This window comes from Peromyscus californicus, unplaced genomic scaffold (assembly GCF_007827085.1).
Source record: "Peromyscus californicus insignis strain IS unplaced genomic scaffold, ASM782708v3 Scaffold_6__1_contigs__length_162567912, whole genome shotgun sequence".
Lineage (NCBI taxonomy): Eukaryota > Metazoa > Chordata > Mammalia > Rodentia > Cricetidae > Peromyscus > Peromyscus californicus.
In genome coordinates, this window is record NW_026294584.1 from 42,355,746 (window position 1) to 42,369,473 (window position 13,728).

Here is a 13,728-nt window from a genome sequence, read left to right on the forward strand (position 1 = left end):
CTCTGCCTCCCAAGTGCTGGGATTAAAGGCGTGCGCCACCACCGCCTGGCTTGGCAAGCTGTTTTTACTGTCTACATGTCCCCCCGATGCTGTGACCGTGAACACAGATGCGCATGCACATGGCTTGTGTCTAAGGGTACTCATGTATATGCACAAATGTACATGAAGCTCTACTTCTATTATCTCTCTCTCCCTAGGCATGGAGACCAGTGTCATCAGTTCTTAGTGTGACCAAGGAGATATTGAAGCATCCAGTACTACCAAACCCAGAAGAAACAGGAAGGCGAGACATGGTTTCTGCCTCTTCTCAGTGGCTCTTCAGCCTATGCAAGGTCCCACAAGGATCCACAGAGGGTCTCACGTAAGAGTCACAGGTGGTGCTGGTGCACACCTTTAATCCCAGCACTCAGGAGGCAGAGGCAGGCAAATCTTTGAGTTCGAGGCCAGCCTGGTCTACAGAGTGGGTTCAGGAGAGCCAGGGCTACACAGAGAAACCCTGTCTCAGAAAAAAAAAAAAAAGAGTATCAGCCATGCCTACCACACAGACTAGGAGCAGGGCAGGGACCAAGGCACTTGGGTCACTTTTTCCGTTTCAAAGTTTCCCAGACAGCACCGGGAAGTGGCTAGTTGGGGCAGCCCAGGGACACAGGCTTAAGGATGACTCTGATCACTGGGCCCCACATTTCAAGCAACCCAGCCAACACACGAGTGCCATGAAGAAATACACACGCAAGGAAGTCATGGACAAGTGTATAGAGTTTATTCTTGTGTTTTGACACTATGGATGTCTGGAGGACAGGCCCGGGATCCCATTGTCTGAGCAGGGCACTGTCTCTACAGCTGTGGCCTGGAGGTTGCTGCTCACCAAGGGGTGACCTCTGACCAGATAAGTCCTGGCTGAGGGTATTCTTAACTCAGGGTGGAACCAGGGCTGCTCCTGACCGGGACTGGACAGCGTGTGAGTTAGTTGCCAGTAAGCAGGACTGGCGGGCAGGCCTCAGGTGGGATGCAGTGGCCTTCATGCTCCACCAGGCCTGCAGGGCACTGGCAGCCTGGAACACAGGGCCTGACACAGTGAGCTGCCAGCTCCCCTAGGGGTATGTGCTGGTTGAAACAGGTACGGGGACAAGGCGGTCCACACTCATCAAACACAAAGCCACGGTCCGTGGGGCAGCCCACCACTGCAGGCAGAGGAAAGCCGTGTCACAGAGGTCCCCCAGCATCTCTCTGCTTGTTATGACACACTTGTGTTATGTCTCCCTCTGCCCTCCCTGCCCAGACTTGAGTCTGTTGGACTACCCCTCCTTTATGTACGGGGCCCTCATTCAACGCAAACGTGTATCACCCCCTTACCACAGAGTGTAGGGCCCCTCCAAACAGGAGTCACCCCAGCCTGGCGACAGTGGCTAGCGTAGGCTTCCAGGGCATCACAGAGACAGGCATCAGCTGAGGAGCCTGGTCCACAAGCACATAGGTCATAGACACAGGCAGCAAAGAAGGGTTCTGGTGGCACCACAGCATGGCAGTGACTGAACGGCGAGGTCTTCAGGAGCCCACACCGGGCATTGGCCTCACGCCTGGTACGGTAGCCTGCTGCCCGACATGGGTCCACCTCTCGGCCTGCAGAACAGGGCCGGCCAGGACCCAGCCCCTCGGGGATCTACATGGAGAGAGCAGTCACGATATGAAAGCATCACTGACAAAAATCTCCCTTCCAGCAGGGCATGTCATGCTCCTGTAAACCAATTCTTACCCACAACCTTAAATGGAACTCACTGGACAGAGAAAAATAATCAAAAAGACAAGAAAGTGGAAGTGGGGGGCCAGCTGGGAGGAGGAGGGGATTAGTAGGAATAGGGGAGACCAAGAGAGGGTGATGGGGGAGGTCATCAAGATACAGTATGTACATGTATGAAAATGTCAAAACGAAACACATTACTATGTATAATTAATATAGGCTAATATATTAATATATGCTAATATATTAATATATGCTAATAAAATTTGTTTTTGTTTTTTCAAGACAGGGTTTCTCTGTGTAGTTTTGGTGCCTGTCCTGGATCTCACTCTGTAGACCAGCCTGGTCTCAAACTCACAGAGATTAGCCTGGCTCTGCCTCCTGAGCGCTGGGATCAAAGGTGTGCACCAACACTCCCCGGCTGAAAACTGTTTTTTTAAAGAGCAATGCATAGTGGTACACACCCATGATCCCGGCACTAGAAGGCTGGGGAAGAAGGATCCTGGGCTAGACAGAAAGGCCCAGGCCAACCTGGACAACAGAGTGAGACTCTGTATCAAACAAGAAAAGGGGGCTGGAGAGATGGCTCAGCCCTTAAAGGCTAGGCTCACAACTAAAAATGTAAGAGTTCGGTTCCCAGCACCCATGGCTGTCTCTCCAGCCAACACACACACACACACACACACACACACACACACACACACAAAAGAAAGAAAAAAGCAAATAAGTCAAAGCTCTCCCTTCAAGAGTGCTTGTCTAGCCCACACAAAGCCCTGAGTTTGATACTCTGCCCCCCACAAAAACCCCGTAATGGTGGTGCATGCCTGTAATCTCAGTACTCAGGAGACAGAGGCAGGAGGATTAGTTACATGGAGAGTCGTAGTTCAAGACTATATAGAGTTCAAGGACAGACTGGGTCACCTGAGACCCTTTCTCAAAACAAAACAGAAAGTCAAAAGTGTCCATCGCTCAGGTCTGTAATCCCGGACAACGGAGGCTGGATAAGAGGGTCACAGGCTGGAGCCCAGAATGGGCTCCCTAGCAAGACCCCGAATCAAAAGCAAAAATACAACCAAAAGGCAAAGAAAAGTGTTTGCCGTCTCTTTTTTGAGATGAGCTAAGACTAGAGTAGGTAGATGACTTGTTCAAGGTCACACAGCCAGTGAGTGAGAGTGGGCTTTAGGAATTCAGGTGATGAGGCTTCCAACAGACCATCCTACCTCCGCTATTAATCAAGACAGGCTTTAAGCCTCCAGCTGCCATGAAAACCCCAAAAATCTACCTTGGGTCCCTTTTCACAGCAAGGCCTGTGCCCAGTTCCTCTAGCCTGCCCCAGCTCCTTGCTCCCAAGTCACTTACCTTCCAGCTGTTCCCAAATGCAGCCTCTGTGGGCAGGAGCCTCCCATCTGGAGCCTGCAGATCATCCTGGGCAAAGCCATTGAAGTTCCCACAGAGACCACAAGTCCGACCCCGGTAGGAGCTGGGAACTCTGACCTCCACCTGGGACTGCCCGTCCCACAGCACCTGCGCGAGAGGCCTGGGGCTAGGAGAGGGGAAGGAGAGAGACCCCAAGGAGCTCATGTGTTAATTTGGTAGTCCCCCTGCTGCGGGATGGACAGGTGCACAGTGCACACTGGCGGACCACTTCCCTAGCCCGTACACCTCGCTATGCAGCCTGGCCAAACACTGATGGTAGAAAGAGCTGCCGACTACCCCCAGGCGTCTTTCCACTGGGTTTCAGGCAGAGCACAACCCACTTCCTGAGAATCACCGTCGTGTGGCCCTAAGGAAGGTACAATGCAGTCAGAGTCTGGATCGCGTGCACACAAGCATGGGTTTGTAAGTTACGACTCTGGCTGGAAGCAGAGAACAAGTCACCTTTCCAGAGACCACCTAAAGCACCTCACTTGACAGCCTCCCCATTCCTACCAACTCCCCACTTTACAGACAAGCAAACTGAGGCCCAGAGTCTCAGGATATGGATGGCGGAGCCAAGAGTGAAAACAGGCTAGCGACAGGGCTTTTTGAGGATGTAGCTGCGTTCTCTCACTTCTGCTTCCTCCTTCCACCCGGCAGGAGGGAGCAGGCACCTGTCTTTGTAGTTACGGAAGCATAGGCTCCCAGGCCTACCCAGCTTTGCCCTCTGGCCACACCTGAAGCCCAGGCTGGGCATGCAGGATCACAGTGTGCCCACGAAGCTCAATGTACAGCAGAGGCTCCTGAAGGAAGGGCAAGGTCACCGTGTGCTGGTTCACCTGGAAAAGAGAGGGAGGAGGGAGGGGCCATGTTGGGCCAGACAGGTGAACTGTGCAGGACTGACCTTCCCTGGGTCCTTGGCTCACCATGACTGTCCTGCCCTGCAGCAGCCTCACAGCCACGGTTCCCAACAGCACCGCTACCTCTTGGGTCCAGGCCACACCCCTCCGGCCCCGGTCATCATTAGTCACGTGCACACTATGGGGAGGAAGGGCCCGGGTGCCTGAGGTCAGAGGCGCCAGGTTTAGGTGTCAGGGGGAAGGGAGAAGGGTGCATACCTGAAGTCCTCGCCTTGGCAGTCCTTGGCCAGCACGTAACTGCAGCTGCCCTGGAAGTGCAGCAGGCGGCCATCGAAGGTGCGGTAATGGGGGTCTCCGAAGGCCATGCAGGAAGCCGGCCGGGGCAAACAGCGGGGACAGCAGCTGCCGGGACTCAGGGCAGGAGCCTCGTCCTGGTCTCAGACCCAAACACGGTCAATCACAGGACACTCCCTTGTCAAGTCTCAGCTGGCTCTCATAGAAGTCTGAGCATCCGCCTATCTTCTCTCTGACCCCCTTGAACCCAGGTTCACTGAGAGCGGGTCAGGGCACCCTCTGGTGGTCACTCCCGGAACAGCACCATCCCTGACTCCACTAACCGCTGATGAATGGCAACAGAAGCCCAAGCCCCGTCTCATGGCTCTGGGATAGCAGGGCCCTGAGCACCGGGCTCCTACCACCTTGGATCAAGACACTCACCCGGCCACACGCGAGCTTACTGCAGCGCTGGCTCTGGCAGCGCACAGTGCCAGCCAAGCAGGAGCAGCTGGTGCAGGCGTCCACGGCCCAGTGTTCCCCAGAGGCTACCTGGCGGCCCTGATGCATGCATGACTGGGTAGGAGCTGAGAGGAAAAGAGACAGACAGGGTCAGTGCCCTACTCAAACACTTCAGTACTGATGGAAGGACAGCCACTTCTCCTTCTCAGACTGAGTGGTGGAGGAGCTCCGCAGGGGACTGGTAGATGGAGAGTTGGCAAGACCCCTGAAATATTTGCATTACCTGCACCTGTCATGTGACCTGGAGACAAGTGGGTGTGTAAAAGGAGCAGGGTCCAACATCCACCAGCAAATAGGGGCCATGAGAGTGATAGACACATTGTTGTGCTGGACAAGGAGTGAGGCCTGGGCGTCATTCCCACCTGCACTGTTGGGGGGTGTTCTTGTGGGGCAGACAGAAGGGATCAGCTGTCACCCTTCCTGTCCTCATCACAGCAGGTGCCAACTTTAGGCACCCCAGCCAGCCCTAAGGACAGGAGCGCTCTTGGCACCCCTTGAGGTGACACTCCAAATGGCCCCGCTGAAGACAGGTACTATTGTTTAGGGATTTCCTGCAGGAACCAAGGTTGCAATTTCCGTGGGCCTTCTGGGAGGGTCTTGGGCGGTGTCTCTTCCATCTGTCCCTTCTATCTGCCCCCAACGGTGCAGGTGGGAATGAAGCCCAGGCCTCACTCCTCCTCCAGAACAATGCAGCTGCCGCTCACGTGGCCCATGTTTGCTGGTGGGTGTTGGACCCTCCTCTCTTTACCTATCTATGTACTTGTCCCCGGGTCACATGACAGGTGCAGGCAATGCAAGTGTTGCTGGGGGTCCTGCCAGCTCTCCATCAGCCATGCTCCTGCCGGAAGCTTCCATCGCTCAGGCTAAGGAGGAAAAATGGATGCCCTTCCAGGGCACTCTCCCTTCTCAGAACTCATTGTCCCATTCCACAAGCACCCTGAGGATGTTAACCTCCTCAGCAAGCCTGCTAAGTCTGGTGGGTATTAGGCCTTGCCCTCAGGCTGGTTGGTTATGGAGTCCTGGAGACCCAAAATGCCAGTCCCTGGAACCCTCTACTGGGCCAGCTCCCAACTGCCAAGTGCAATGCACTTGAGACCCTCATGGGTCTCCCCCAGTGGATAGTCCCTCCATTTCTACAAAAGGATGAAAGCTGCAGTCTGCCTTCAGCCCTCAGGGTACCCACACATGCCAAGCCTTCCCTCCTCCATCCCCAGGCTCCTCTCTGATGGGGAGACCAAGTCTGGCCACTTACCCTTACACATGGGGCAGCAGCTGCCAGGGGGGGTGTGGTGCTCTGACAGGGAACAGCTGAGCTCAGGACAAGCCCGGTGAGTACAGAGCCACGTCAGCTCCTATTGTGGTTATGTAAACACGATATGGAGAAGACAGCCGGTCTCACGGAGGTGTGGGAGCCGAGTCGGGAGTAGGGTGTAGGCAGGAGAAGGCATTCAGGACAAACAGGCAAATGTCAGAGTGAGCAAGAGCTCAGGAGTAGCCGTGGGGAAGAGGCCAGGAGAAAGGGGGCCCTGAGAGTCCCCGCAGCAGGAGGACTCACCTGACAGCGGCAGGTGTAGCAGGGGTCTGGTGGCATCAGCTCAGTCCCCAGTAGGCCCTCTGTGCAGTTACTCAGTGCCTCTGTGAAGGCAAGAAGCCAGCGTGGGGTGAAGGGGTCAGGGGACAGAAACCGCAGTCCCAGCTCTCGCCGCACAAAGAAGTTTGGACCTCCTGGTTTTTTGTGTGTTGGTTTTTGTAGGTTAGCTCAATGAGACAGAAAGCAGAATTATTCACGAATTTGCATGTCATCCTTGCAACAGGGACCATGACAATCCCCACAGCAATGTATTTGTCATTCACCAACCCAAATTTAGTACATGTGCTGCTGAAGTAAGCAACGTTAGCCTCTTGGGAGAACTTCAACACTAAGGGGGGTAGGGCTGGAAACCGGCTCAGCGTGGCTCCTCAGCCTGGGGTCACCAAGCATGGATCACGACCAAGCTGCCTGGCCTATTCTTCTTGTTACTTCCCTTCATATAAACTGGCCAAAGGGGGAGGGAGTGAGGCATCCCAGGTTCCAGTTCTGGCTCCACACTCACTGGACAAATGCATCTACTTCTCCGAGACTCAGTTTTTTCACGTGTAAAAAGGAAATAATACCACTCTACTTGACTGGGTCACTGTGAAAATTAAACGAGATGCAGCTTATTAGAAGCACCAAGTAGTGTGTGGTATACATTAGGTGCTTAATAAAGGAGTCTTCTTCTCACCCCTTGCAATTCATCCTAGCAAGTGCTCTATGTTGGGGAAGATTATTTTAAAGTGTGTTATTTTTGTTTATGTTGTATTTGTTTAACTCTGTGAAGCTGTGTTACTGTGCCTATCTAAAACACCTGATGGTCTAATAAGGATCTGAACGGCCAATAGCAAGGTAGGAGAAAGGATAGACGGGGCTGGCAGGCAGAGAGAATTAATAGAAGGAGAAATCTGGGAGGAAAAGAAGATCTAGGAACAAGAGAGGAGAAAGAGGAGGAGGAGGAGGAGGAGGACTCCAGGGTCCAGCCACCCAGCTACACAGCAAGCCATGGAGTAAGAGTAAGATTTACAGAAGTAAGAGAATGGGAAAAGCCCAGAGGCAAAAGGTAGATGGGTTAACTTAAAGTTAAGAAAAGCTGGGTGGAAACTAAGCCAAGCTAAGACCGGGCATTAATAATTAAGAATAAGCCACCATGGGGCTGGAGAGATGGCTCAATGGTTAAGAGCACTGACTGCTCTTCCAGAGGACCCAGTTCAATCCCCAGCAACCACATGGCAGCTCACAACTGTCTGAAACTCCAGTTCCTGGAGATCTGACACTGTTATACCAATGCACATAAAATAAAGTTAATAAATTATTTAAAAAAGAAAATATTTAAAAAAAGAATAAGCCTCCGTGTGTGATTTATTTGGGAGCTGGGTAGCAGATCCCCCCAAAAAAGAGCCAAAAAACCCCAACAACAGTGCCATAAGAATATATCACCCCGATGGAAGGCCATGATGGTTTCACAACACTATGAATGTACTGAATACCCCTGAGCTGTAACTTAAACACAGCGAAGCGGTAAACTGTATGTTACCCAAGAGTTGTACGTCTTTACAATAAGGACTTGAAAAGAGGACAGAGGGGCAAGCAGTCCCCACCGGAGAATCCTGTCTGTATGTAGGAAGATGTGAGTGTGCATAGCAAAGCCCAGCCATCGTGTCCGTGGTGCTGGACTTCCGCTGACACACCCGGCTTCACAGCAGAGTTGAGATGGCTGGGTAAACGCCAAGTCTTAAATCGAGGAGACTGGTGTGCTGTTTTTCAATATTTATAATAAAAATACAACTCTCTTTGCTCCCACGTATCTTTATCAGTTCTTATTTGAAGAAAAGAAACAGAACGGCCCTCCCTGTCCCTGCTGCTGAACCATTCAACGCCCCTGTGGTCTTTGCCTTGCTGCTCCCAAAGAGCCGGCAGACAACCGCTACCCTGCAGCGCCACCTGCTGGGCAGGATGTTCCACAAACCGCACCTGGCAGCGGAGGCCAGCAGTCCCCGCCAGCTTCCCGTGCAGCTCACTTAGGAGCGGAACAGGCTTCACCACTTAGGCAAGAGCTTCCAAAACAGCACACTTGAGTCAGGAGAGGGCTGAGGTGAGGGGGGAGAGCTAGCTGGCTCTTCTAGCATGTCTCTAAGGGTGCAGTCCTGCCCTTCTGGTTTACCCCGTATCGTAGGACTCACGGGCACAGGTGGGGCAGCAGCGCTGAGGTCCAGGGGGCAGAAGCTGGCCCGGTGGGCAGCCCACCAGACTGGGGCACTGCCGCCGGCGACAGTGAAGGCTGGGAGGCCTCTCGGGCTGCAGCTACAGCAAGAATGAAGGAGCAGAGGTGAGTCCAAGGCCGTGAACTGCTGCTCCGGGACGCCAGGATCCCCGTCTGCTGCACCCTTGTCTTCGGGCACTGTGGGCATGTCACCTTGCTCTTAATCTGGAGATGATGCCTCTTACTTTTTCAATTGACTGGGGCCTCAACCATCATATGACCTTTAACCCTTTGGCGTTCTTCATACTATTCCCCCCGCCCCCCGCGTGCCTGTCTCCTAACTAATGACACCATTCATCATCTCTTGATTTTGATGATAGGGTCTCATGTAGCCCAGGGTGGCCTCAAACTTGACATGTACCCAACGCTGGCTTTGAATTCCTGGTCCCCCTGCCTCTACCTCCCCAGTGCTAGGATTACTGACATATGCCACCCTACCCTGTTTATGTGGTGCTTAGGATTGAACCCAGGGCTTTGGGCATACCAGGCAAGCACTTTACCAACTGAACTACATCCCCAGCCCTCACCATTACTTTTAAAGTAGAATGTAGACACTCTGCATGTGGGTTGCTCACTACCCCTGAGCACCACCACCCCAAAGACCAGCCAGGGGGTCCATTGACAGCCTCCCCATTCTGACCTTGTGCTCTATCTAAATCCAGACCTGGTCCCACTGGCCAAGCTCAGCCTGAGTCCTGAGACCATGATCCCCATGGTCATGCTCCATGAAGTGGCCAGCCCCAAACTCTGCCCTCTCCTACCTCACAGATGCACACTTCGCAGGGGTCTGCTCCAGGCTGGAAGCTCTCCCCAGGCTCATACTTCCGGCCCTCATGCTCACAGCCTTGAGGTGAGATGAGAACACTGGAGAAGGAGGAACCTTCGGGCTGGCACCAATGCCAGGTGGGGGCTCCTCCACCCTCCAGCTCCCGTCCCCCACCCTGGGGCTGAGGAGTGTACAAGAATGAAGGCTACTTCTCCTGGAGCCCCCCCCATCACCCACCCCTGCCACCGAGCCCAGCGCAAAAGCAGGAAGGTGCTCACCCCTGCCCAGGGCTCCCTCCCACGCCAGGTTCTAAGTACCAGAACAGCGAGGACAGCAGTCACTGGGCCCCTGCTGGGGCCGGATGCAGGCGCCGACACACTGGACTTGGGCACAGGTGATGACGCCCTTGTGGCACACGCAGGTGGAGCAGGGGCTGTTGGCAGGCACCCAGCTACTACCCTCAGGGTGTTCCTCCCCGTGAGCGAGGCAGCCTGGGTCCCAGGCAGGCAGGTATAAGCTTTGAGTCTGAGATCTGGACATCTGAACCCCCCAATCCCACCTGCGGTCAGCAAGACATGGGGGCACCAGGATAGGGGTGTGGCATGGATATGGCAGGGATGTGGCATGGATTTGGACTAGGGCAGAACTCATGTCTGTGGGGGTGTAGGGAGCCATTTGCTTGTTTGATCAAGCTGCAAGCAGCAGGCGCTGCTGATGGAAGTCCATTGAGCAACGCTGGTATGCAGCAGACATTTAATAGATGCACATGGCATAAACTGCTCTGTTACTACCCATGCACCCCAGGCAGCTCTCCAAGCCTCAGTCTTCTCCTGTATCCAGTGGGGATTGTATCTGTCCTGTCTTGTTTACAAGGCAAGGTGGTTTCTGGGTTACACAGGGTGGGGTGAGGGGCAGCAGACTGGCTGAGAAAGCCTGAGATTCTGGAGCCAGAGGCCAGAATGAACATCTTGACCTTGCTACCCACAAGCTGAGTGGCCAGGAAAATTATGTTACCTCCTTGTGTCTCCTTTTCTCATCTTTAAAAAGTGGGAAGAAGAGGACCAGGGTGATGGCTTAGCCAATAAACGCACTTGCCACCAAGCTGGACAACCTGAGTTGGATCCCTGGGGCCCACATGGTAAAGGGAGGAAAGGACGCCCGTAAAGTGTCCTCTGATCCCCACATGCAGACTGTGATGTGCTCCCCAACCAAAATCAATGAATAAATGTTATAAAAAAAATGAGAGTGAGGGCAACATATCTAACTAAGATCATTCTGCTCTTAAAATGAGGTGTGTGGGGGCTGCAGTGGTGGCTCAGTGGTTAAGAGCACCAACTGCTCTACCAGAGGACCCGGGTTCAATTCCCAGCACCCACATGGCAGCTCACAACTGTCTGCAACTCTAAGATCTGACACCCTCACACAGACAGACATGCATACACCAATGCACATAAAATAAAGATAAATAAATTGTTAAAAAAATGAAGTGTGTGGGGGTGTCTGGTACACTGTATATACAGTTCCAATAAGTGTTATTAATCATGGTTATTATTACTACTGAAATAGGGAGAGAGACCGCATTGAGAGGAATCTAGCGAGCCTACTAAGGGCATGTTGATCTGGGAAGAGAAAGGCTGAAGGTGGATTAAGGGGACAGCCAAGAACTGAGGCATGGGAGGGGTAAAGGGGAGGTTATAAGGTCAGGGGCTGAAGTGTGGGTACGAGGTTGGGTACCTGTGCATCGAGGACAACAGCTCCCTGGCTCTGTGACCTGAAGCACGCAGGGCAGGGACGGGCACTGAAGCCTCATACAGCTGACCTGGCCAGCCTGCAGACAGGAGATGCAGGTCGGGGGCTTGCCATGGAGGCTTGGACCCAGAAGCACGGGGCCATCCTTGCTCAGCCTTGTTACTACATACCCAACAGCGGCAGCGCTCACAGCTGCCCTCCGGTCCCTCAAACTCCTCTCCATCTTGGTGCTCCCGGCCCTGAGAGACGCAGCCTATGGGAGACACACTTTCTGTGGGGTGGGGGTCTGTGCCACCCTGGCCTACCTCAGACCTGGCAGAAGGAGAAGGGAGTTAGAGGGCACAGGTGCCAGGCACACAGAAAGGTAGAGGCAAACTATGCTCACTGCGGCAAACAGGGCAGAAGCAGGGGCCTGGGGAGGGGTGGGTGCAGAGAGCCAGAGGACATGGTTTCTTCTGACAGCTTACAGAACCTTCCTGGGGGAGAGAGCACACTGTTACTTGGACTTCCCTGTCACCTTCCAACCAGGCTGCACTACCAGCTTGGCAGGTACCCTACTGAGCTTATAAGGCCCGAGCCCCTCTTCCAGAGAGACCTGACCCCACCCTTGTCTTATCAGATATCACAAGCAAAATATGTCTGTTGCAACCTAGGTGCAGACCACTCCTTCCAGGCCAGAGAGGAAGGTAAGGAATGAGAAGAGGCCAAGACCCCAAAGAGTCACCTCACCTGGCAGGTGCAGAGGGAGCAGGCGGGGTCAAGAGGATCAGGAAGCGTCTCTCCAAGGGCAGCAGTGACCCCATGGTACAGGCATCCTGGCAGAGTGGGAATGTGATAGGTAGGCCACTGTCAACAGAGCCCGCCCCTGTCACATGCATGAACACACACACACACACACACACACACACACACACACACACACGTACGCACGCACACACGCACGCGCGCACACACACACACAGCTGAGCTAGAGCTAGTGTAGTGGAGAGGGGCAGGGAAGGGGGGTGTGAGGACAGCTATCATCAGGGCTGCAGGATTTTGCACAGAGATTTGCAGGCATGAAGAGGCTGGAAGACAGTGGATATGGAATGGAGATGAAAGACCAAAGAGAATGTCCTGCCTGCATGGGAGAGGACAGGGTGGCACAGGCAGCCTGGATATGTGGCCAGGTGGGCTGGGTCAGAGGGGCCGGGCTGGGTCAGAGGGGGTGGGCTGGGTCAGAGGGGGTGGGCTGGAAAAGCTGCCCATCCTGGTTGGTGACTCAGGAACCACTGGGCAGTTTTCAAGAGGGTGACATTTTAGGAAGGCAGCAAGACAATTTAAGAGCAGGAAAGCTTAGAACACAAGGGACCAATTGGTGAGGTGACAGAGGGGACAGAGAAGAGGGCAGATCGTGCATATGGGGATTCTGGGGGGAAGAGAATCTGTATGTGTCTATCTCAGGGCTGAGTTGACAGGGTTCAACTGTATACAAACCTCCTGTCCACTGGTGCCCAGCCCCAAGGAGCCCCAGCAGGAGTAGGGGGGAGGCAGGTGGCTCCTACCCTGGCAGGTTGGACAGCAGTGCTCAGGTCCGATGAGTGGGTGGCTGCAGGCTGGAGGCTCACAGGGCTGGCGGGTGCACGTCACAAAGCCTCCAAGGCAGGTGCACAGGTTGCAGGGGTCCCGGGGATCTGGGAACTCCTGGCTGCTCAGATAGGATACCCCCAGATACTCACAGTCTGTCAGAGAGGGAAACGGAAGAGGAAGGCCGAGAGAGGAGAGAGGAAAGCAGTCATTCCCTGAGCCCGACCTGGGACCTGGGGGTCTTGAGGTGGGGCTGGGTCCAGGCTCTAGTAAAGGAGCCTTGATGGGGTGGGGTTTGGACCTGCCAAAGGGCAGGCTTTCTCCCCTGCACCCTACAAGAAATCCTAGTGTCCATCTATATGGAAAATACACAAGGCTCCGCCAAAGGGTTAGATGCTCAGGGGGCCACTGCTAGAGGGCACAGGTCTCCCAGACTACAGCTGGGGATGGCGTGGTGTAGGTTCAAGGGAGCCCCTTTCCAATGCTCTGCAGTTTGACTAAGGAGGGGGACAGTCTGCCCTGCACTCCTCTATGACATTTTGCTTGCATCCCTTAAAAAGAAAAGGAGGGGGGCTGGAGAGATGGCTCAGAGGTTAAGCGCACTGACTGCTCTTCCAGAGGTCCTGAGTTCAATTCCCAGCAACCACATGGTGGCTCACAACCACCTCTAACGAGATCTGGTGCCCTCTTCTGGCCTGCAGGGGTATATGCAGACAGAACGCTGTGTACATGATAAATAAATAAATATTTTTTTAAAAAGAAAGAAAAGGAAAGGAGGGGGTGGCTCAGCAGTTAAGAGCACTTGTTGCTCTTGCAGAGGACCGGGGTTCAATTCCCAGCACCCACATGGTGGCTTGTGATCATCTATAACTCCAGCTCCAGGGGATCTGATGCCCTCTTCTGACTTCTGAGGGCATTAGGCACACACATGTACACAGACATACATGCAGGCAAAACACTCATACTCAAAACACGCAGACTAAAATAAATAAATCTAACAAA

At 53.8% G+C, this 13,728-nt stretch overlaps 1 protein-coding gene across 1 annotated transcript in view; it reads right to left on the reverse strand.

Annotated features, from left to right (window-relative positions):
* Positions 1-738: 738 nt before the first annotated feature.
* The window catches only part of Kcp (kielin cysteine rich BMP regulator), a 29,408-nt gene continuing 16,418 nt past the window's right edge, over positions 739-13,728 (reverse strand). Inside the window, exons 22-38 of the mRNA XM_052720716.1 lie at positions 12,705-12,881; positions 11,890-11,975; positions 11,546-11,636; positions 11,331-11,413; positions 11,146-11,239; positions 9,729-9,902; positions 9,407-9,489; positions 8,566-8,686; positions 6,365-6,444; positions 6,062-6,161; positions 4,732-4,874; positions 4,273-4,445; positions 4,081-4,192; positions 3,892-3,993; positions 3,098-3,262; positions 1,354-1,660; positions 739-1,181 (exon numbers count right to left, since the gene is read on the reverse strand). Coding sequence (XP_052576676.1) covers positions 964-1,181; positions 1,354-1,660; positions 3,098-3,262; positions 3,892-3,993; positions 4,081-4,192; positions 4,273-4,445; positions 4,732-4,874; positions 6,062-6,161; positions 6,365-6,444; positions 8,566-8,686; positions 9,407-9,489; positions 9,729-9,902; positions 11,146-11,239; positions 11,331-11,413; positions 11,546-11,636; positions 11,890-11,975; positions 12,705-12,881 — 2,309 coding nt within the window. The 3' untranslated portion in view covers positions 739-963. The remainder of the gene's footprint in view (positions 1,182-1,353; positions 1,661-3,097; positions 3,263-3,891; positions 3,994-4,080; positions 4,193-4,272; positions 4,446-4,731; positions 4,875-6,061; positions 6,162-6,364; positions 6,445-8,565; positions 8,687-9,406; positions 9,490-9,728; positions 9,903-11,145; positions 11,240-11,330; positions 11,414-11,545; positions 11,637-11,889; positions 11,976-12,704; positions 12,882-13,728) is intronic.